The 24,653-nt window shown below is 37.4% G+C and overlaps 2 protein-coding genes across 2 annotated transcripts in view; one reads left to right on the forward strand and one right to left on the reverse strand.

Moving 5' to 3' along the window:
* Positions 1–1,504: 1,504 nt before the first annotated feature.
* On the forward strand, positions 1,505–13,669 carry LOC111870228 (PAXIP1-associated glutamate-rich protein 1). The gene is made up of 3 exons (XM_023862337.2): positions 1,505–1,704; positions 8,776–8,933; positions 13,087–13,669. Exons 1-3 carry the CDS (start codon positions 1,627–1,629, stop codon positions 13,289–13,291), a joined length of 441 nt encoding a protein of 146 aa, XP_023718105.1. The 5' UTR covers positions 1,505–1,626; the 3' UTR covers positions 13,292–13,669.
* Positions 13,670–17,093: 3,424 nt separating this feature from the next.
* LOC111870229 overlaps positions 17,094–24,653 on the reverse strand; it is a 35,962-nt gene continuing 28,402 nt past the window's right edge. The window contains exons 2-4 of the mRNA XM_023862338.2: positions 21,673–21,819; positions 20,624–20,763; positions 17,094–17,939 (exon numbers count right to left, since the gene is read on the reverse strand). Coding sequence (XP_023718106.1) covers positions 17,909–17,939; positions 20,624–20,763; positions 21,673–21,819 — 318 coding nt within the window. The 3' untranslated portion in view covers positions 17,094–17,908. The remainder of the gene's footprint in view (positions 17,940–20,623; positions 20,764–21,672; positions 21,820–24,653) is intronic.

Genomic DNA, 24,653 nt, shown 5'->3' on the forward strand with positions numbered 1-24,653 from the left:
TGGCCCAACAACGAGAAGTCCCCAACGAAAATGCCGTAGTGAAACTGGTCAAAGGACGGAAGAAGCAGTATATGGGCAAGAAGCAAGCTGCAGGGCAACGTGGAGAGCCACTGGAACTAACCCGAGGAATTTGTGGATCCCAGATGAAGTTTGCCACTGCCTGCAGGAAGGTGTCCCGCCGTGCAACAGTGGCATGGCGCAAGAGTAACATCTTCAAGAAATATATGACCCAAGGAAATTGTGGACTGTGGCACGAATTGGCTGCTGACAGAAATATGACTAGTCGTGCAGGTGCGACACGGCGCAAGAGAGACCCCGTGAAGAAATATTGATAACAGTTTTTTGTTAACTTTCTAGCAAAGTTAGAAAGCAGGCCATGATCAAGTTCACTATAGGTGAGGGTAAGTTGAAAGGAGTGTTCATGGTTTCTCCACAGCTTACAAATTATGTCATCCTAGGATGTCAGTTTTTAAAAGAACATGCTGTGAGCAAAGATTTTTAAAGAGAAAATTTAATGTATATGATGGAAGGTTGCATTAAAGAGCATGCGTTTCATTAATCAGCTTAGTTTTGAAATGTTGAATGTGAAGTTTAAGGTCAAGGGACTGACCATATCCCTAATCCCATACCAGTAAATCAAAATCTTAGTACCTCGTCAGCTGGCAAGCAACGTCTTTTACAACCTTTAGGGCCCTTGTCCACGACAAGAATTTATGCCGTCTGCTGTTCCAGTAGATTTACCGGGTTGGTAGTGATGCGTTATTTCATATGAGAGTTTGTCCACAAGCCATCATGGCAAATCTACCGGTCCAGCTGCCGGATGCAGCACCGGATTCCCACTGTAGAGACGGCAGCCGGACGGTGCACCGTGTTCTCAGTGGGACATGCATTAACATGTCTACGTGTCCACGAGCCGGCGAGCTCGCCGTCAGTCATCAGTTGGTCTTCAGCGTGCAAGTTCCATGTGTTTTGTGTCTGCAGTATTCTTTTCATTACAATGAGCGCAGAATTCAATACTGACTGTGAATTATTAATTACGCTTGTCGAGGAAAGACCAGTACTGTGGGATAAGTCAAGTGAAGAGTACAAAGCCAGGCGGCTAACTGTGCAAGCTTGGAAGGATGTATGCTCACACCTTAAAGAAGATTTTGAAACACTGGGAGATAAAATTGTCAGTAATTTGTCAAATGTTTCTTTTGACATTCTAAAAAAATTAACATGCTTTGCGTCGTCCTGTCGTAGTTTTTCAAACAGCGTACTAAATGCACCAAATTTAAATCGGTCTTGCAACACAGGATGCACCCAATACCATCTGCGTCGTCGCTGTTTCTTTTTGTAAAAATAATATAGTGCAATGAGGGTGCATACATCCGTATTATCCATTCTACTGCACCCGTGCACAGACTCCCTCGACTCGAGTGAAACATTTTCCGCGCGCCTGCCGTCTCCGTGGACAAGGCCACCCGGTTTTGTCTGCTGGCCGGCGGAATTACCATTCCGGCAGGAATTCTTGTCGTGGACAAGCGCCCTCAGTGTGAAGGGACGACTGTTCATATTTCCCGCCTACCTATGGCAGTTGCAGTGGGTTAGTTATGTTCAGTTGCATGTTTTTAAGTAAATTGCGACATGTCCGAATTATCTGGCGGGCAGGACGATTGGAATGTACCGTGCTCAGACGATGAAAATTATGGTGTTCGAGGAAAGGTTGGCTTTTATTTTTGTGCCGTCTGTTTGTTATCAAATGTACTAAACTTTCATTTGTAGGGCAGCATTGAAAATTGATGTATTATCCGTAGCTTGTAAGCGGTATGTGGTACAGTAATTTTGTTCGAATGTATATCCGAAGCTTGGGTAACTAATGCAAACAAGGCGATCTCTTAATAAATCTTTAATGCATAAAGGATTTTCGTATGTGACTTGACTGACCTTCAGATTGCTGTAACACGTACATATGTCAATGCACTGAGTATATGGTGTGTTTTTGTTGTCGCCGAGGGAATATTTGGGAGGCGAAAAATTTGAATAGACCAAACGTGGGGTATAGTTATACGTCTAGAAATTTGAAGACGATTGGTGTGGACGAAATTGAGGTTAGGTAATTCGTTATTATGTTGTATTGTTTCCAATTCACCACACTTGATCAGGGCAATATTTGGTTTAGTTTTCGTTAGGTTAGGTTAAACTTCATTTATAGTTCCAGTATTAATGATGATAGGTTACTGCGTTATTCTGGATTTTAGTGTGATATAACGAAATTCACCAATTTGCTTGTCAGATAAATCCGTGATGCCACAGAATTCATGTCTGTCACAATCTGAAGCTTGTAATATGGTACAACAGAATTCACCACACATTGTTTTGGGTAATGGTATAGTAGGATACTGTCATTTGAAGGAGAAAGCTCTATATCGTATTAAATGGAGGAATTGTTTTGGAAGAGACTGTGGACCTGTCGTCTTGACAGATTACTGATGATGATAGTAGGTGAGTTTCATTCTTTTGAATTGAGTTGGCTTAATGCTTTAATTAGGATGGAATAGTGTCTTCAGGAAACGATGAATTAATTCCCAGCGATAGTGACCCACTTATGAACTCATGTTCCAAACCAAATGCAAGCATAAACTGGTAATAATAGGAGACAGTCATGCAAGAGGATGTGCAGCTAGGGTTAAAAATTTGACTGACAAATTTGAGATCTGTGGTTTTGGTGTTAATAGTCTAACAAAATCAACAAAAAAAGAGATTATAAATTTAACAAATATGAACATAATGGTATTCTGGGGAGGTGCTAATGATGTGAGCAAGAGTAACAGTGAGAGTGGATTAAGACACATTGTAAATGTTGTCAAAGACAATGGCCTTACTAACATCATCCTGTTGAGTGTTCCATATCGTTATGACCTTGATAAAATCTTCTTGTGTAAACAAGAAAATTACTATGTTCAATATAAAATTAGCTAAATGCATTAAAATACATGAGCACTGTACGCTCTTAAATATAGACCTTAATATGTGACTTTTTACAAACCACGGACTTCACTTAAATGCATTAGTTAAAGATGTGACTTCTAAGCAACTTGTTTCTCATATTAATGCATGGCTATTAGAAGAGGCTGCAATTGCAATTGGTTTAGGTTGGAAAATTGAACCTTCTAACAAGGTTCTAGATGAAGGTTCTCCTACTGCTGCAACAGAAAGCAGCATTGAAGTAATAAGTCCAATAAAATTAAATTTGATTAATCTTTCACAGAATCTTGAACCAACTTAAAAAAAAACAGCTGAAAATGGAATGTCTACTAGACAAAGGAGAATTCATGTAACAAGAAATGAGGATTTTTTGTGGTGGCTCAGCTTGTAACTTCAGGACTAATAGTATAGACAGATTAAGTAATACTTACAGACCAAATGCTGATTGAAACCGAGATTGTATGAGAATCAATGCTCAGACCTAATATATTTTTACTATATTCTTATAATAACTCACTAAATATGTATTATCAAAATATTAGGGACTTACAAGGCAAAACAGACGGGCTTAGAAGTTCCTTGTATTCTGAATTGCCACTTTTGTTATGTTTAATGGAACATCACCTTGTCTACCAGGACTTGGATCGCACTTATATAGAGCATTACAATCTTGGTGCTGAATATTGTAGATAAGGTGGAGTATGTATTTTTGTACACAAACAAAAAAAATTAAAATTTTTAAATGTTAATTTACATGAATTTTCCAAAGAGCAAGACTTAGAAGTATGTGCAGTTAAACTTCAGTTTCCATTTGGCAATATCGGTATTCTATCCATGTATATAGTTCCATCTGGTAACTTTTCATAATTCCTAAATGGCTTAGATGTCATTCTGAATTCCCTATAAAATACTATCTTTGGTGATATAAAGGTAAGTTATCATGTTGACAGTAATAGGAAAAAATAATTAGACACCTTGTTATCTTCTTTTAACCTCTCTGGTACAGTGTACTTTCCTACTAGAATCCAAAATCATTCAATCTCTGCAATTGATAATATTTTTATTAATCTCAACAGGAGTGGTCTGTCTGATCATGATGGCCAGATTATATACACAAATAATATTAACTTACAAACACACAACAGTTACACCCAATTAGTAAGGAAATTTAGTAAGTCCTCCAGGAATGGGCTTTTGATTCAATTAAGCTATGAACTTGGGGCAGTATTTTCGTTAATCAGGATGTTGATACTATAATAAACTCCTTTCTTAATACTCATCTATGAATAATCTACTCTAACTTTCCAAAAAAAAAAAAAAGAAGTTAAGATTAAAACTAAATATAATCCTTAAATGACAGGTGGTATAAAAATTTCATGTCAGCATAAAAGAGAGTTCTGTTTAACTCTTAGGGATAGTAATGATCCATATCTAAAATATTATTATGAAACAATGCAAAATTTTGGTCGATGTTATTAAAGCAGCTAAAAATCTTCATTATAATAGGTTAATTTCTAATTCTAGTAACAAAATGAATACCACCTGGATCCTTGTAAAATCAATGACAGGTAGAAAAATTAATAATGCAGGCTTAAAGTTTTTAAACATGGATGGGAAATTAACTGATAATCATCATATGATTACATATTCTTTAAATAATTATTTTCTAACTATAGGTGACAAAATAAATACCAATTATGCAAATGTTGGCCACATTATAGAGTCTGATACTGACAGATATTTAAATTATCTGTCTCAAGCTTTTGTGACTCCCTTCCCTAAAATTAAACTTAACAATACTTCTACTAAAGAAATGAAAAGGTAATTAAGTCTTTAAAACTAAAAAATTAGATGAAATTATTGGGGATCATCATTGTGGGTTTCTATGTAACAGATCAACTACCAATCAGATCTTTTGCATTCATCAGATATTGGAGAAAAATGGGAGTACAATGAGACAGTGCATCAGCTATTTGTAGACTTCAAGAAAGCCTATGATTCAGTTAGGAGGGAAGTATTTTACAATATTCTAATAGAGTTTGGGATACCCATGGAACTAGTTAAGTTGATTAAACAGTTTTTAAATGAAACATATAGTAAAGTCCATATAGATAAACTGTTGTCTGATAAATTTCCTATCCAGAATGGTCTAAGACAATGAGGTGCTTTATTGCCACTCCTTTTCAACTTTTCTTTAGAATATGCCATTAGGAAGGTCCAGGAAAACCAGGTGGGACTGAAATTAAATGGGACACATCAGCTGTTGGTTTATGCTAATGATGTGAATCTGTCGTATGCCACACTGTCGGGCGACTGAGTGGGTACTCGTACTTGTGGGTTGGTCTTGATGGAGTCGGGTGAGCGGCAAACATCCGTCGTATTGGTGGAGATAAACTGCTGGAAGATGCTTAATTCAAGAGAGTTTAATACACAGTAAATATGTACAACTGTTACAACAGCAAGTCTGCTTGAGGCTTTAGCAGTGGCCGACTCCTGACTGACAGAGTACAGTCCTATAGACTAAACTTTGTAATCAGATTAGAGAGCGTTTTGAACGGTTTAGGTCAGGGTTCTTATAGCCCTGTCTGTGGGGTGGGGGCTTTGTGAAAGCTTCCTTGGAAGGTACAAATTTCATCATATAGGAAGGTTCTAGAACATTCTATTGTTATTTCACATGATGGGTCTTCCTGGACCTTGGCTTGTTTTCTCGGACTTTAACTGATGTTTTCCAGTTTCTCTGTGAAGCAACATGACTATTCTTATTTGCTTCCCTTAGTTCAAAACAAGTCTTGTTTGCCCTCTGGCGGATAAAATCGGTGAAAGTCGAGTTACAGTATGTGACAAACCTGTGCTGTTACATTTCGTAATTATCAATAAATATTACATTCGGATTCAATAAACTGTTACTTATGAATGGTAACCATTGTAATTATTCTATCCACCATACCTGTTACATTAATAATATCCAATACATCACACCGTCATATACAACAAATCTATTGTGCGATAATATAGATACCATAAAGAAAAAACCAAACTTTAATTGACACAAGTAAGGAGGTTGGTCTAGAAGTAAACACAGAGAAAACTAAGTATATTTTGCTGTTCATCACCAAAATGGAGGGTCAAATCATGATAGGAAACAGATGTTTTGAAAATGTGGCACAGTTCAGATATTTGGGAACGATGATAACAAATGAAAACCCGATTCAGGAGGAAATTAAGAGGAGACTGAACTCGGGTAATACTTGCTACCATTCAACTCCATGAGTAAGTAAGTAAGTTGATAAAGGAAACGCGTTGGTACAATCCTACCTCAAAACTAGATACCAGATAACTGTAATCAATAATTGGCATATTCATTCCAGATGGGGAAAGTTAATAATGGTGTTCCCCAGGGATCGATTCTGGGACCTTTAGTGTTTCTTTTATATATAAATGACTTGCCAAACAGTATAATTAATAAATCCAGACCTGTTATTTTTACAGATGACACCAACATAATTATCATGAATTGCAGACCTTTAGGTTATGAAAACAACAACATTCAAATATTTAAAAACATAAATGATTAGTTTAAAGCTAATTTATTGATACTAAATTTCGATAAAACATATTTTATACAATTTTTGACTAAGATAGCTATCCAGTGGATATACATATTGACTATGGTAACAGTCAGATTAGGCCTTGCGACGAGCTGATCACTCGCCCAAGGGGTCCTACCGCATGTGTAAGATCTAGTAAACCGAAGTGAAACGGAGAGTTTCATGGAGGTAGGCCTAGGCCCAAATTGGGGCTGTAGCGCCACAGAAAGAAAAAAAATAGTCAGATTGCTATATCTACTAATACCAAATTTCTTGGATTAACTACCGACCATATGTTGTCATGGAAAGGCCATGTTGATTGGCTTATGTCTAAATTTGGTTCAGTCTGTTATGCAATCAGGGCTATATGTCACAGGAAACAATAAGAATAGTTTATTTCTCATATTTCTGTTCTTCCTCCCTCCTCAGTAGGCTAAGTAAAGAATGGATGGTTGCTCACAAAGGAGAGAATCATTTATGTCATGTTTTAGATGTTACCCAACTAAGCTACTCTTTGTAGTCATTTAGTATTTTGACCCCCCACCCCAATTATACTGACAGTCAAAAATGCTTTGTCATTTATTCTCTAGATGTACACAGTGTGAAAATGGTACTGATATATCTGAATCTACTTTATCATCATTTGATTTTCTTCCAGTTTAAGTTTGTTCATGGAGGTTTTGTTTTATTATATTTGCCATACATGTATGGGAAAGATTATATTAGACAAGTCATAATTTAATCTAGTGAGAAAGTATGTAGAACATCTTCAAATACAAATTTTGTGTTATAAATATGTTGTGCGTTCAAGTTCTAAGGTCTCTGATTTTTTTTCTCACACAATAATCATACAAAAAATTTGAAACTTCTGTCACTTTTCAGCATAATCTCCCTGCAGCCATACACATTTTTCACAACATCAACGCCGTGATTCCATGGTCGCTGCAAACGTTTCTGTAGGAGTCTGTTTTGACCACTGGAAAATCACTGATGCAATAGCGGCACAACTGGTGAATGTGCGACCACGGAGAGTGTCTTTCATCGTTGGGAAAAGCCAAAAATCGCTAGGAGCCAGGTCAGGTGAGTAGGGAGCATGAGAAACCACTTCAAGGTTGTGTTCACGAAGAAACTGCTGCATCGCGTATGCCCGATGCGCTGGTGCATTGTCCTGGTGAAAGAGCACACGTGCAGCCTTTTCCGGCCGTTTTTCTCGCAGTGCTGGATGGAGCTTGTTCTTCAAAACATCTTGGTAGGATGCACCTGTCAACGTAGTGCCCTTTGGAACGCAATGAGTAAGGATTACGCCATCGCTGTCCCAAAACATGGCCAACATCATTTTTTCAACACTGGTGCTTACCCGAAATTTTTTTGGTGGTGGTGAGTGTGTGTGCTTCCATTGAGCTGACTGGCGCTTCGTTTCAGGATTGAAAAACGGCATCCATGTCTCATCCATTGTCACAATTGATGAAAAGAAAGTCCCATTCATGCTTTCATCATGTGTCAACATCACCTGGCAAATTGGCATGCGCGCAGCCTTGTGTTCGTCTGCCAGCATTCGTGGCACCCACCTGGAGGACATTTTCCGCATTCGCAGGTCTTCATGCAGGATTGTGTGCACATATCCCACGGAAATGCCAACTTTGGAGGCGATGTTTTCCACACTCAATTGGTGATCCTCCAAAACAACTTTCTCAACTCGCTCGACCATTTTATCAGACCGGCTGGTGCGAGGCCGAGATTGTTTTGGTTCATTGTCACATGACGTTCAGCCTTCTTTGAACTGTCGCACCCACAAACATACATTTTTCACATTCATGACACCATCACCACATGTCTCACTCAACTGGCAATGAATTTCAATGGGTGTCGCACCACGCAAGTGGAGAAAACGAATGATTACTCGCTGTTCTTGTAATGAAAATGTCGCCATTTTAAGTATCAAAAACACTCCTCACGCTCGTCGCCACCACTAGAGTTCTGTGTGCCGTACAGTGCTGCTATCTGTGTCACGCATTCACTAAGAGTACACACGTATTTTAAACTAAACCGCATGTGTCTATCTGTTCCCAGTCCTGAGAAAAGAAATCGGAGACCTTAGAACTTGAACGCCCTTCATACAGTTAATACATGAGACATTAGAAAGTATATTAAATGTGAAGGATATTCATTCTGCAAGCTTGATTTACGATTGAACGGATATATTCATGAATTTTATCTTTAGGAAACATGGGAGCCATCACCTGGAGACATAGCAGCATTATATGACCGGGTAGATAGGGAAGGTGTTTTGGAGTTGGATTGGCAATGTCCTGGTCGACGTGTCCCTTCTCCTGCACAGGATGACTTCTATCAAGAGGATGAGGAATCTTTAGAGTCCAAGTAAGGAATGTGAAACTGGGAATTGTATTTAGTCTTACAGCTTATTTTATTACTTAGCATGACATAAAGTGCAGTATTTGGTTTGGTCAGATGAAGCTAAGACTTCATCTGACCATGAAGAAACACTTTGAAATCAGATGTTATTCTGTAATGTATGGTGATACAAGGACGCTTGAATCCTATTCATCACAATAACCTGCATTTGATACCATATCACACACTTTGGTATTGTTGTGTCACGTAGAACTGAGAATGGAGATGCATTTCTTAAAACTTTGTACCTTTTTTATTTTTAAATATCTGATTGCGTGGAAAAGACCTTCCCATAGACGATATTAGCATCTTTGGTAACAGATTATTTTGAATATCCAGTTAAATAGAAATTCATTTAATCTAGAAAACTCTTGATAATTAAATACATTTTAAGTGTTCCAGTTATGAAAAATACAATTTTATTTTATACTAGGTTTTTTTTTTTTCACTTATGGTGACAGTATGTTCAAGCTTGTCACTGGTGATATGAATCTACTGTATAGCATAAATTAAATTGCTGTATTTGTTGCACTGCCATTGCAGATGCCAGAGCTTAATTTGTATCAGAACTGTCCAGAACATGGTTCTACTGTTTTTATTTCTGTAGTGAAATGCAGATTGCTACTGTTCACTGTTAAAAAAATAGTGTGTCAACAATTGCCGAAGAAGAGTGCTCTTTCCAAGAATGGGTTTGATTATAATACTGCCTTTAAATTTTTATTATTTATTCACTCAGTGATGACCTGGGTGGCATGTAAGACAATGAATTCAAACTTATAGCTGGAAATTTGAAGAGACAAGATCTCAGAGGCATGTGTGTTAAAATGAATCTTAGGAAAAATAAAGTGTAATGTGGGCTGGATTTATCTGGCTGGGGATAGGGACCAGTAGCAGACCCTTATGAACATGGTAATGAAATTTCAGATCACATGGAAGGGGGGGGCAGCTATTAGCCTCTCAAGAAGAACTCCACCTACTGGCGTTCCCTTTGCAGTTCGACAGTTACCCAGATTTATTTATTTTTAAACTTGGTTAAGTACTGTAATTTAGAATGTGAATTTTATTAATGCATACCTCTCCTGTGATGATGACCTACCTTAAATCCCACACACTCACATACTTGATGTTGACACTTTTTGAACAAACCTCCATGGAGATGGTATTGATTCCTCAATTTCAAGCATCTTGGGTTTCACTTTAACATCTCTACAGATTATGTTCAAATTCTTTGTTTGACTTTTGAAATATGACAGCTACGAACCTTGATCTGACATGTATTGCTCTAAATGATAGTATTGGAAGGTTCTGCGTGTTATGTTTGTGTATTTTGATATGGTGTGTAATTGCTGCATGAGTCTTTGTGATTCAGAAAAATTCTACAAAATTAGCCTCTTACATTAACACATTGAGGACCGGTCACGTGATATCTTGCTTTTGGCTTTTAAACATGGTGGAGCAGTCGCATGATATCATGATTTTAGTACACGTTAGGTTGTAACACACTATACCTTTCTCTAGCACCACCCAAATGAATGACTACTGCGTAATATTACTCTGGAATGTTTATAATACCAATAATATAATATAATACATAATAATACCAAGTGACTCATGTCACCCACATGAACACAAAATATCTGGTATTAAATACCTTATAGATCAAGTAAATAATTACCCCATTACCAGAGTAGCAAAAGATACTGAGATAGCTACTATAAATAATATACTCATAAACAATAAGTACAACACAGATATAATTACTAAAATAATTACAAATAAAAGAAACCAAAACATGACAACAAAACAGAACATCACAGAGAATTCAGAAGAACAAAAAATGAAATGGGCAACATTCACATACATAGGAAAAGAAACAAGAAACATTACAAAACTATTTCGTGACACAAAATTAAAAATAGCATTAGAACTAAGAATAATTTACAACATATTTTAAAATCAAAAACACAAATGAGTAAATATAACAGAAGTGGCATATATAGAATGAAATGCCTAGATTGCCCCATGGAATATATAGGACAAACAGGGAGGAAATTTAATACCAGATATAAAGAACACATACATGACATAAGACAAAATAACAGCAATACAGGGTACTCGGAACACATATTAAACACAGGACATGCATACGGTACAATAGAAAATACTATGGACATCATAACGAATAAGAAAGGACAGTATTTAAACACATTAGAAAACTATCATATATACACAACAACAAAGAAAAACACAATATAAATAAGGAAATATATAACCCAGTATTCCATGAACTACACACAGTTTACACAGAACAACATACCACAACCCCACCACCTACCCCCACCACATTTACCCCCACAACATCATAGCTCAATCAATACGAAGACACACACACATCCAACATTACAACACCCGCAGCCAAAAAGAGAACATATATCACGATACACGGTGAGTACTAAACACTAATACAACACATAACAGATAGAAGCCGAAAGTAATAATAATAAGTACCTTTTTTACGTTGCAGATATACACGGAGTATAAGAGGAATGACTCCCATAGTGGAGGAACCAAGTGCGGGTTTGAATTGGGACAAATAAGATGAATAATCTTAACAAAACTTTAGTGTATAAAATTATTATAGTTGATGAATATTTTAAATACTTTTTAAATAATTTTACAGTGACATAATGGCAAGCAATGCAATAGATTAGCGTAAATGGAGCACCTGATGATGGCACTATGTTGCCGAAACATGTCGTGAAATAACAGGTGAAATTGAATGCACTACAAGACGGAAACTGCATACATATCATAGCCGGAATGTTTGCTTAGTAGGCAGTAACTTGACCTTGCTGTTTTGGTTCCCCCTCCAAAGGAAAATGATCTTCGACCCTTCAAGCTGTTATGTATCAGGCAGGAAGTTAGTGCAATATGAATCAAGGACAGAAGCGGTTCAAGACCGAGCGATATCTTGGAGAAATATCTGACTTGTTCTCCCGATGAGCTATCTGATGTTCCTTCTGAGAGGAGTAGTGAAAGTGACTCAGATGGTAGTGACAGGGTACAACAAACAATTTTAGCCACAGACAATAAAAGACGAAAGTGCAGGTAGAAGTGCAGGTAGTAAAATTGCGGGGACAGCCACATGGGGAAAAGTAGACAAAACGCCTACTTTGGGACAGTTTACTGGAAATCCAGGGGTGAAACCAATTCCATTGGTCCCAGCGCAAGTGTCTGAAGTAGCAGAACTGTTTTTTTGTAGATAGGGATACTCGTGTTGTGAATATGATTTCCACAATCACAATTCGAGCATGGTTGATGTTCAAAGGAAACATGGGCAAGTAAAGAAGCCTATTTGTATTTCTGAGTATAATATGTTCACGAAGGGAGTGCTAGAGCCGATCAATACTTGGCCTATTATTCTCTTCCTAGGAAGACAATAAAGTGGACAAAGAAAGTTGCCTTGTGGCTTATAAATTGTGCAATTTTCAATTCATTTTTGGTTTACAAAACTCTAAAACCTGATTCAAAATTGAAATACAAAGCATTTTTGATGAATGTGGCAAAGGCCTGGGCTACAGACCAGATGGTGGTGGCAGAACCAGAGTCAGGCACAGACTTAGTGCGACCAGACCCAACAACTCCCACCCCACACGGGCCTCATGTGGACACCCCTGGGTGACTCTTGGGTGATATGTGGAAACATACCCTCGTGAAAATTGTGAAGGGTGAACATTCCAAGGGGAAGCATCCTAGGCAGTGCTGTGTTTTCACAGTTCACAAAAAAAGGAGCATGACTGTCTACATTGCAAGTTCTGTGTAATGCCAGTTCACAAAGGGGAATGTTTCCAGAAATATTACACTCTCAAGCACTTCTAGGAGCATTGGTAAGTGTTCTCCAAAAATTTTAGTTCATAAAATTAATTAGAAGATTTTATATTAATTTCTAAAGTGAACAGTGCACAAGTTAGGGTACTGGGTTTAAAAATGCTGGCCCCCAGGGTGATTTAAATATTTAAATTGCCAGTCCTCAATGTGTTAAATAATATTTAATCTCATCTTCTCTCTCTCTCTCTCCCACCCCATTATAGTACTGTTCATCTGTACTTTCATGTTGCAGACCAGAAGAAAAATCAGATTTTGATTTTATGGACGAAATGTCAGCACCAAAATTCACACCAAGAAGAACAGGCGAAGGCGGTCCTAAAGGAAGTGCAAAGAAGAAAACCACTAGTTTGGATGGAATACTCTCTAATATACGTAGGCACCGAAAACTTGAAGAGCTGGAGAAGCAGGCATCAGAAAGTGGTACCACTAATCCATGAATTTGCTCAAGTGTGTGTTAGATTAGAAGTTCTCTTTATTGGAATGGACAACAATATTTTCTGCTTTTGAAGAATATTGTCATCCAGGATGTGACACCATATAGTCTGTTAGACATTTGCCAGTGTTTCAGAGGATTAGATATTTTGCCAATGTGTCAGAGGAACATGTTGTCTCCCTCTTCTGGGTAGGATGGAGGCAGCATGCTTTCTGAACTGGCAAATGTCTATAAGAATGTGCAGTATCACATCCCAAAAGACAGTGTTCTTCAGTCACTTCCATTAGAACCTCTGTCTTACATTATATATTCAAGTTCACTGTTGCAGTCATTACTGTTGTAAGAAATTGATCATTTTAAATTATATTCATATCAGAAAGTGCCTGTTGAGTTGTCATTGAAGATTCCTGTGTCATTTCCCTCCTTTTAGTTCTCTCCAGTATGTTGACACCCCGTTCTTTAAATTGTTTGTATATGATTCCTAGGTGAGATAAATTTACAATGCATATCTTAGGCAAGATTGATTTTCAAAATTCACAGATTTCTTTCAGGATTGAAGTTTTGGCCGAAGAACTTAATTTTCTTCCTCAAATTATTCTTATATGTACAGTAGCACTTAAAAGCCTATAACTGTTTGATTTTTATTTTACTTTCATCAGAAATTTCTATTTGGTACCATATATGATCCATGCACACAAGGTGGTGTACTGAGTACATCATTATATTTTTGCTGCTGAAACATCGCATGGAGAAACAGTCAGAGGAATGTAAAAGTGATGCTCTCAAAAGGTTTCATCTATCTTGATTTTCAATTATAAAGAACTGTTATTTCAACCAACCCATAAAATGGATTAAAGGAAATAATGAATAACACTAATATTTGGCCAGGAAGCCACTATTGGCAATGATTGCTAGGCAGCAGTGAGACATACAGTCAACCAGGTTCATGAGATTGCTGAGGGAATCTAACATTGTTCATTGCACAAGATATCAGAGCATTCTTGCTTGTTGGTTGGCTGGTGACCTTCAACATATTTCCCAAGCTCTTGTCAGGGATATTCAATCGGGTTGAGGTTAGGGGATTGCAAAGGCCCTTTCAAAATTCATAATTTCTTTGTTCCAAGCCAGTCTTGGGTGACTTTGGTAGTGTTTTCGGTCATTATCCTGCTGGAAAATCTAGCCATGAGACATTTTGTTTCCGGAACAGGAGAGCATGAGCTTTTAGATTTTTTTTAACTGAATTTTCTCCATTATGCCATCAATGAAATGCAAAGACCAATACAATCTCAACTAAGGATTCGCACATCATAATTTTTCCCCCACCATTTTGACTGGGTATCTGGTATTTGGAGTCCAGTTATTGTTGACTGGATGCCTTATATATTGCCTGCTGTTAGAAGTAAATATGTTGAGCTTCTACTAATGGGTTCACAACACATAACTCACTCTTTATTGGTCCAGTGTTTGTGCTCCTTAGTAAATTGAGTCTCATCGGATCTTTTGCCAAAATGTGTGGCTTAGTAGGACATCTTCCATGAAGATCATCATCCTTGAGAGACAGTGTTTGGTTGTTGAACCACCCAGATTGAAACAGTGGATTTCCTTCATTTTGGTTGTAATCTTAATGGCTGTCTTTCTATGACGAGCACTTATCATTTCATCATTTGTAGCTGTAGTAATTTTAGGCCTTCATTATTTTGGAGAGCAGAGTACAGTGCCATTAGCATGTTGATGAACACAAATGCTGGTTATCTTAGTCTGTGAAGGTGGAACACCTTCAAGATTTTGCCACATGATTGTCCTTGGGAAACTTCATCAATACAGCAGAGAGGAAAGATACTTGAGGGGAGACAGGAGACAGAGGAGGTTTGAAGCTAAAAACACTTAAGCATTTATGAAGACTCAGACCTCAAGAAATGTATTGCACTTGTTGAAGAAGATAAAATAAATATGTTCTATGGCATTTGTATAAACACATGATCTTAGGAAGTACACAAATGTTTTAAATTGAGCAGAATTGTTATTATAGAAGATACATACATCTTACATAATATTTCATTTCTTGCTGTTAGTACCATACAGTGGATGTATTATAAGATGTTCTGTATTTATTGTGAAACGACAGTATAATGTATATTTTCACACTTATATAATTATGGAATATACTGTAACTTTCAGATTAGTGTGTTGAATACAAGATATTATAGGTATATAATTTTTAGATTCCCAGTCGTGTTGCAGGTGCTTATGCTCGAACTTACCCAACACTCAGATATTTTAAGAGGTGAATGTTTTGTAAATGACTGAACCCTAGAATAGCACGTTCATCATTTTTTAAAATTAGGCAGTCATATGAATAAGGGAATAATAAATTTCTGTGACAAATGAGCACAACATCAAAATCTACATACATGCATTGTGTATATAAGGTATATGTAAGATACAGTAGTGAGCGTAAGTAAAATGAGACTGTAAAACAAGTGAAAGTGTAACCAGTGACATGAATTGAACTTCCATTCACGAAATTTTAACTTTTAACAATTAAATTAGAATAATAATTTTAACCTGTGTTTTATAAAAAGAACTCGATATATTAGTGAGCTTAAGTCTGGATAAGATACAGGGTCGAATGAGTGAAAAGTGAATGTGACCGCGTGTAATTAGACAGCCATGTTCATACACCTGAGGATGACCTCTTGAGGTCGAAACATGTAGTGATAATAAAAAACGTGTTGTGTAGTCAGTAAATTCACTCTACTGTTGAGCATAATACAATCTTGGATCTGTAGAGTATGGCAAAATGTGATTTATTATATTATGTGCTCTTTTGAGTATTTTTCATGCTATTTTTATTTTCAAATGATTCCATGACAACAGAGCTATTTTCTTTCCAGGTAGTTAATATTCTTCATTGCAAATGGATGTATAATGTTTTGTATTAACACAAGAATTTTTGTTTTACTTCTTTCACAAAACACAAGCACATCTCAGCTGTAATTGTTGTTATCTAAATAAAATTATTCTAAAGGCATTATGTTTTGTTAACATGTGTGTGAACTATAGGACATCTAATTTGGACATACTACCACACTCGATAATTTCGTGGACTGGCCGCAAAGCATCGTTGCAGTGCACTACAGTGGATAGGTTGAGGCATGATATGATTCCTTGTCAGTTCATCTATTGTCACATCAAGAGGCAGTTGTGTGCAAACAGTGTAAGCAGAACTGTGGCCTCTGTTGTGTACTGCAGTTAAATGTGAATGGTTGAAACTGAAAATGTGGCAGTTTGAACAACAGACAAACATCAAGTTCTGCCATAAACTAGTAAAGTCCCTTAGCGACATGTTTGGCATATGAACAATTGGCTGTTGCTACAAGACAACGCCCCTGCACATTGCTCTGTTCCTGTCTAAGAGGAACTGGCAAGGCAACAGGCCACCGTTTTGCCATAACCTCCATAACCTGATCTCGCCCCATGCAGTTTCTTTCTCTTTCACTGCTTGAGAGCAAAGCTACGTGGTCGTAGATTTCAGTCGTCCAAGGAGGTCGTCAATGTCACAAGAGACGCCATATGAGTATTTCCTGCTAGTATATTTCAGCAATGTTTTCTGCAGCTATATCGTTTCTTTCTCTTTCACTGCTTGAGAGCAAAGCTACGTGGTCATAGATTTCAGTCGTCCAAGGAGGTCGTCAATGCCACAAGAGACACCATATGGGTATTTCCTGCTAGTATATTTCAGCAATGTTTTCTGCAGCTATATCAACGTTGGCAGACTTGCATAGCAGCCAACGGCAACTATTTTGAGGGTTGATGTGGATCTATATAAGTGTATGTGAATACCTTGTAATATAATGGGATAAAACCACAGTCCACGAAATTAGTGACATGTAACATATTTAAAGCTACTTTTGTATCAAATATTTGTCTGTGTTCTCTGATGAGCATTTCTACAGTACGGAAATTCTTTGTGCATGTCAGTGAAAGGGTTAATCACTGAAGCTGATAATGGACATTTTGTAGTCATTGACAAAAGAGTGGGGATAAGTGATCTAGGACACTTATGAGAGAGGTAAATATGTGAAAGCAGTGCCCTTTTACATGTATTGCTCTGTATATTAGGAATTTTAGACTGATTGACTGACTACCTGCTATGAAAATTAAATTAATCTTTCTAAAAATAATGGGTTACAAATATGGAGAAGTTTGAATTATGCATGTCTTCAAATCATAACTGATGGTGTTAATTCTGGTGCAATTAAGCTTTGAAAATTTGTTTCGTCTACAGTCTCCTGACAATTCTACATTTATTTGAAGGACTAGATTAAAAAGTGTTCAGACATATTAAATTATAACAAATAATGAGGTTAGAGTTAAGTTATATTCTGTTATGTTTTGTTTAAAAATATTTTACCTTTCTGTAATAGGAAGAAATGTTGTTGTAATTAAGATTACATTGTCATTATATTAGAATACCAAGACAGAAGTCACTTGCTTAAGTCACAACATCTCAGGCAATATTTGAAGTTAATATGTGCATGGAAAATATAAATGATAATGCTTTGAGGTACAGGTTAATATCCAGAATGTAGTGCACTGAGACAAAATATTCAATATAAATTTATGGTCCTTGGTTGTATGCATACATGTTCCTGTAAAGAAAAGAAGAAATTAATTATAGCATTTTTAACACTAGGACACAGTCAGAATTAGGTTATTTGGCGATGTTTCATGAAGGTTGCAGTTCAACAACTGATCCATAAACCTTCCCACATGAAAGCAACGAACACAACAGTTGAGTAGACAGCATTCTTACATCATATATTGGAGGTCCCAGGTTTGAACCTTGAACTGAAAACCAACTATCCTTAGGTTTTCTGTGATTGCCCTCAGCCTATATACTAGTAATCTTTCATGGTGCAGTTAACTTAGAGTGGTGTGTGAAGTATATTTGGTGCAGAAAATTCAGTGCAGGCGGGGGACAAAGTTGCTCGCATCCATGACATTCTTTAAGTCATACGTGTCCCCTGGGTAATGCAAAATGAGCAACAAACCTGGCAAAGGTTCCCCAAAGAAAAGTGCAAACTTCTTCAAGATGCAACAAAGCAAGAACTTGAATGCTTTCTATTGGGAAGCAAGAAGAAAAATGGGTTAAGTGATCCCAAATGCAGCCATTGGAAACCAGCCAACCAATTCAATGGAGGCTTTATGAACTCTTCAGGAAATGAGTAATCACTTTCCTTAGATCTGAGTGTGTTATTCTGGTAAAATTTGAAACAGAAATGATCTACACATTTTGGAGATCTTACACATCAAAATGTTGAGTACTCTAAATTTCAGAGAATATGGACTGCAGTGTTGATCACTGAATTTATTACACCAATGTGAAATGTACTTTGATGTTGGAGGACATCATATTCAGCAACTACCCATTTACATCACTTAGGTAAAGTAGTTTTACTGGAAACATTTTTCAAGTGTGGACAGGACCTGCAATTTATATCATATGATATTGTGAATTCTGCAAAAGAGAGCCTGTTCACTGGCAAGTATTTTGCTATGTGAATGGTAAGAAATAAAGCAAGGAATGAACTCCTCTGTATAACAGATATCACAGGGGGAAGTGGCAAATCTTTGAGAAGTTGTTAATTAAGTGATTTTATGTTTAAATACATAACTTGTATCTCATTTATGACAGTTACTGAGTTATGGATATTCAAACTAAATAGTAATAGATGTGCTTGTTAGAAATGTTTATTATGAAACTACTGTCAGATCAATAGCAAATGTTAAAACTAGCAATCTGGCATCTTGTACTTTATAATGTTGTATTTTAGCGTCCTGTTGCACTGATTTTCATCCATGATATGTACGCGGTGGCCGTCTTGTAGTGCACTCAATTTCACCTGTTACTTCACGACATGTTTCGGCAACATAGTGCCATCATCAGGTGCTTTATTTACGCTAAGCTATTGCATTGCTTGCCATTATGTCACTGTAAAATTATTAAAGTATTTAAAAAGTACATATTCCTCAGTTATAATAAATTTATATACACTAAAACTTGTTAAGATTATTCATCTTATGTCTTAATTTCAAACTCGCATATGGTTCTTCCACTATGGGAGTCGTTTTTCTTATATTCTGTGTATACCGTGTCTAGTGATGTGTGCTTCTTTATGAATGCGAGTGTTTTACTTTATATTGTTAAAAAGTTATGGACATTTAAGTTTTAATATTTGCACATATGTGGCAATGAGTGAATTTTGTATTAGTAACAAGACAAATCATGCCAGAGGTGGTAACAAGAATGGTTGATAGTTCAAGTGAACCGTTTTGGCATGTTAGACATGGTAACTTTTCTTGGTGCCACTACCTTAAAGAGCAGTTGGAAACAATGCCTTTCAAATTTTCATGCAATGAATATGCAGTTATTAACTTCCCCTACAGACATTGCAATGGCTAATCAAGAGCTTTTTTTGGTTATTAATCACAATTCCCAGACAGGAGAGTGCCAATTAAAGAGCTGTTAGCTCTATTTACATTCAGCTGTAAGAGACATGAATGTTTCTTACCATTACCTGGCAGAACATCTCCAGACTCAAATTGAGCAGCAAGATAACATTGTCCAATTTTGTAACCATCATGAGTTGGACACATGGTGATACAACAAAGTTTTCAAAGGGCTGTAACTATATTTCAGAATCCTTCCTATATAGAATGATAATAGAGTTTCTGCCCCTTCTAGTATGACCAGCATGTTGATATTACTGACAGTAGGGAACAGCATAGTATGTCCAACATATTGACATAAGTGAGAAGTAATGTAAAGCAGTCCCAATACCTAAGGGATTAAATATTGCATCATAGAGATATGTGGAGAAGTGAAGGTATAGCTCCAACATTCTTGACCTTGGCACTGGATGGAGGTGAGCGGTCAGCTTCATGCCCCTGCTACTTTACCCCTGGGAGAAAGACACCAGTATGCATTGGCTAGGAGGCTGGGTGTGCCCCAGAGCTGGTCTGGACATTATGAAGAAAAGAAAAATCTTGCCCTTCCTGGGAATTGAACCCAGTCTGTCCAGCCTGTAGCCAATCACTATACTGACTGAGCTAAGTCATCCACACTGATTTTTGTGAAAATTTGGGGGGTGGAATGTCGTTAGAAAGACACACATATGCATGAAAGCAAATATCCTAAAGAAAACTTAAATTAATTTTTAATTTTGAAGCAATTCTGTTGGAACTTCTGATAGACTTAATATTAGGCCTGCATATTTGATTCTTCTGTTGTATAACCCTGTAAGCTTGATTGTTTTCAGATGTAATTTCTTACTCTTTCGATACGCAGTGGTCCATGATGCAGTGACCGAGGTTACAACAAGGCATTTCCAGACCCCAGTAACCACATCTCTGGTTTTCTGGAACACATTCCTCCTGGGTGTCTTGTATCTCAGGAAGTTCTACAGGTGGACCCTGTTGCATAAAACACCATTAGTTAATTCACACAATTCCATCTTATTAAACTCTTCTCTTTCGCTTCAGAAAACACTTCACACCACATTTTTTCCTTGTTATTGTTGTTTCTAGATGAATAGGTGTAGTTACAGATGGATAATTCATCCCTAGGTGATGAAATATAGGTCAACTATGGATTAACTAAATCAAGGACTGCTGTATATTGTGTGTAAAATTATGTTAGATTCATAAAATAACTATTCTGTACAAAAGGTTTTAGTTAAATGAAATATCTAAGAAAAAATGTATCCTTATCTGTCTTCATTTAAGATGTTTACAGGGAGAGGGCATGGGGTCAAACTTTTATCCCCCCTCCAAATTACCATAATGATATTTGATAGCAAAGCTGATTTACCACAGACTGCTTTCTGCTGTTGTTGTTGTTGTTGTTGCTGCTGCTGCTGATGATGATGACAGGAATAACAGTGTTGAAAATCTAGTCTAGGGAAACAACTAACTCATTTTGGAATAAAAACGTAACTCAAAACATAACTTTAGGTTTACATTGTTTAAGAGAAAATAAAGGTAAAAGTGTCCCTGTGCTTAATTAAGCACTAAGCCATGAAGGCGTATGGGGAAGTGAATGTGTAGATCCACATTTTCTTGACCTCGGCACTAGCTGGAGGTGAATGGTCATCTTCACATCCCTGCCACTTTACCCCCAGGAAAAGAGCACCTGGTACCCACCCTACATTATTATAGAGGAGCAGGTACACAGGGCAGCATCTCCTGGGAGCATCCACATACTAGAATTAAACCATAAGTGTAATGGAAATAGCAGCAATAGCACATACAGCACATACACAACTCAGATCACTTCTATTATTACTGCTAATATTGCTACAACATACTATTAAGTATACATACTCTTTTGTACATTTGCGTGTTGCGGAAATATCTGCTGAACCACAGAGGACTCCACTTGTAGATAGGTCGATCATCATTATATGCTGAGCAGCACATAGTCATTATGACCAGAAAGAGAAGAAATGCCAAGAATGTGTGGCGTGACATCTGCATTATCAAAATAAGGAAGTAATAATTATTGCTCCTTTGCTGTTTGTGGAAAGATAACACAATACTGGTCTGCAAATAAACAAGCTTTTATTCTTGTTTCATGCCAAAAATCTAGCAATAAACATGATACCAGAGTGGTTAACAGATTCTTTCAAAATATGTTAAGTGTGTGGACTTCAGTTTCATTGACACCCCATGTAAAGCCTGAGATAATCAACCAGCATGAACTTAAATAACATTTATCTGGCAATATTTACTGTAGACCATAACTATCAGATTTGATGGAAATCTGTCATGTAGTTTCAGGGATAAAAAAATATTTTGGACAGATAAACATACTTTGTGCAAAGTAGGTATAAAAAAGTAATGATAATACTTTAATTTTATCTGTTACATTATTTGTGTGTACAAATAGTTTGATGGGGCACGCAGTAGCTTAGTTGGTTGAGGGGCTATGCTACAAGCCGGAAGGTCGCGGCTTCAATTCCCGATGAGGTCATTGGATTTTTTTTTCAATTGACCTAATCCTTCCAGCCGCACTATGGCCCTGGGGTTCACTCAGCCTCTAACAGAAATGAGTACCAGGAATTAAATAATTTTCCTGGTTAATAAAGCGCGGCCGGCGGGTAAGTCTGACAACCTTACCGCCATCTGTGAGCCGATTGTCTAGATAATGTGGGACTCTCAACGTCTCACAACCCTACTGGCCTTCACGGCCTGGTACAGGGATAGCTTTACATTTTTTTACTTTTACAAATAGTTTGACAGAATTTTGGCCCACATCTATAATAACACCGGAACTACATCGGCAACAAGAAACCAGAGAAACAGGAACATCAACAAAAACTCATGGAAAGCACTTCCATATAGGACAATGAAATAGCCGAGTGTTAAATACATGAACTGCGAAAACAAGTCTGCACGAAGCCATCAGTACAAAATACATATACACATGCAAAACACCCACTCCACCAGATAGAACATACCCTAACACGATAGCATTCAACACATACTACTTCCATTCCCCATTTTGAACTACTCTCTATTCCACTAAAAAAAAACCCTCTACATAGTAGGCTATCGTAGTCGGTATAGCGACTGGGTACGGGCTGGATGACCGAGGGGTCGGAGTTCTAGCCCCGGTAGGGTCAAGAATTTTTACTTTTCCAATAGTCCAGACCGGCTCCGGGATCCACCCAACCTCCTATAGAAAGGGTACCGGGGGTAAAGCGGCCGGGGCGTGAAGCTGACCACTGATCTCCAGCTAGTGCCGAGATCAAGAAAACGTGGATCTATACATCCACTCCCCTATACGTCTTCATGGTGTAATGCTTAATTAGTTAAGCACAATGTCAACTTTACCTTACTATAATAAGGAGGGGGGCACGATGTAGCGTAGTTAGTCGAAGCACTATGCAACAAGCCGGAAGGTCGCGGGTTCGATTGCCGGCGAGGTCATTGGATTTTTCGTTTTACCTAACCCTTCTAGCCGCACTATGGCCCTGGGGTCGACTCAGCGCCTACAACTGCTCATACTTTCCTCCGAAACGTTGGTTCACATAAGATATACACTGCGCGACATCCTGGAGGACGGCATTCCTTAAACTGACCTTGTCCCTTGCTTGTAACATCTCGGCACGTGCCACATAGAAAACACAGCTCTTCTGTTGTTGCGGGAAAGTGTTTATTGAGTCGTTGCCTAGAAACGGCCCTGGTATATCGCCCATCTCGCAGTCGTTGCATAGCAACGGCTCTTACACGCTACAATATAATTACAGAAATATGTTTTCACTCTAAGACCCGCAGGCAGTTTGTAGCAAGAACAGTGCACTAGATTTATCCTCTGTTCGCTTTCCTACCAACATATTAGCTATATATCAACCAGAAGCATTTGTAATTTCATCCATCATATCCCAAAATAGGTTGTCGTTTAAGTTATGTCGAATCTCTTTGAGGGCTGAACACATTTAACGCAATATATTTTCCTTGGCGTTGATTCTTATGGGAATATTAATTTTTCTCAGAAAATAGCGGAAGTACACAAGGCTTTGTAAGATTTTAGGCTTTCACGGCGGTGCCAAATCCCAGAAGACTGCTTTCTTCATACTCAAGGCTTAGTTTACTCCAAGATGTTTGCAGCATCATTGTTCCACAAAGATTGCGAAAAAAAAGTGTATGACGGCCGCAGTTTGTTTAAATATATATATATATTTATTTATTTATATATTGCGGTAGTCCGCATTGCTTTCTTGCTGCTACATGCGAGTTTTTATTTTGAAGTTGTTTCGGTTGAAGCTTTTTCTCGTATGGAATCTTTTTCCCGCACAGCTGAATAAACGAAATGTCACAACCTGTGCTATGTTTTTCACTATTTCCAGTCCACTACATGTTACTAAAATAATTACAATACAGAATGATTGCATCCTTAGATCTACAAGCAAAACTCTTCGTTCTATACCATAGTGTATTATTGACTACAAATTTCCATCAGTAGTTAAGGAACACCGCTCTCAATCACAGAGGGTATGTATAATAACAACGCGTTTGAAAGGTGTACACAGTGTAGGGTTGCCAGGTTTTGTAAAATAAAAAAAGGAGTGATGTCTCGTTTCTTGTTTATAACGACATTTTTCACAACTAATAGGCTATAAAATATACATAATCAACACACTACATAACTTACAAAATGCTACTACACATCTGTATTACATAGGCCTACTACACATTTATAGAACAAAACAAATATTACGTAGCCCTGTTACATATTTATAGAATGCACAAAATATTACCTAGCACACATTTGTAGAACACACAAATATTAAATACTACAT

This window comes from Cryptotermes secundus, unplaced genomic scaffold (genome assembly GCF_002891405.2).
Source record: "Cryptotermes secundus unplaced genomic scaffold, Csec_1.0 scaffold2061, whole genome shotgun sequence".
In the NCBI taxonomy this organism is placed as follows: Eukaryota; Metazoa; Arthropoda; class Insecta; order Blattodea; family Kalotermitidae; genus Cryptotermes; species Cryptotermes secundus.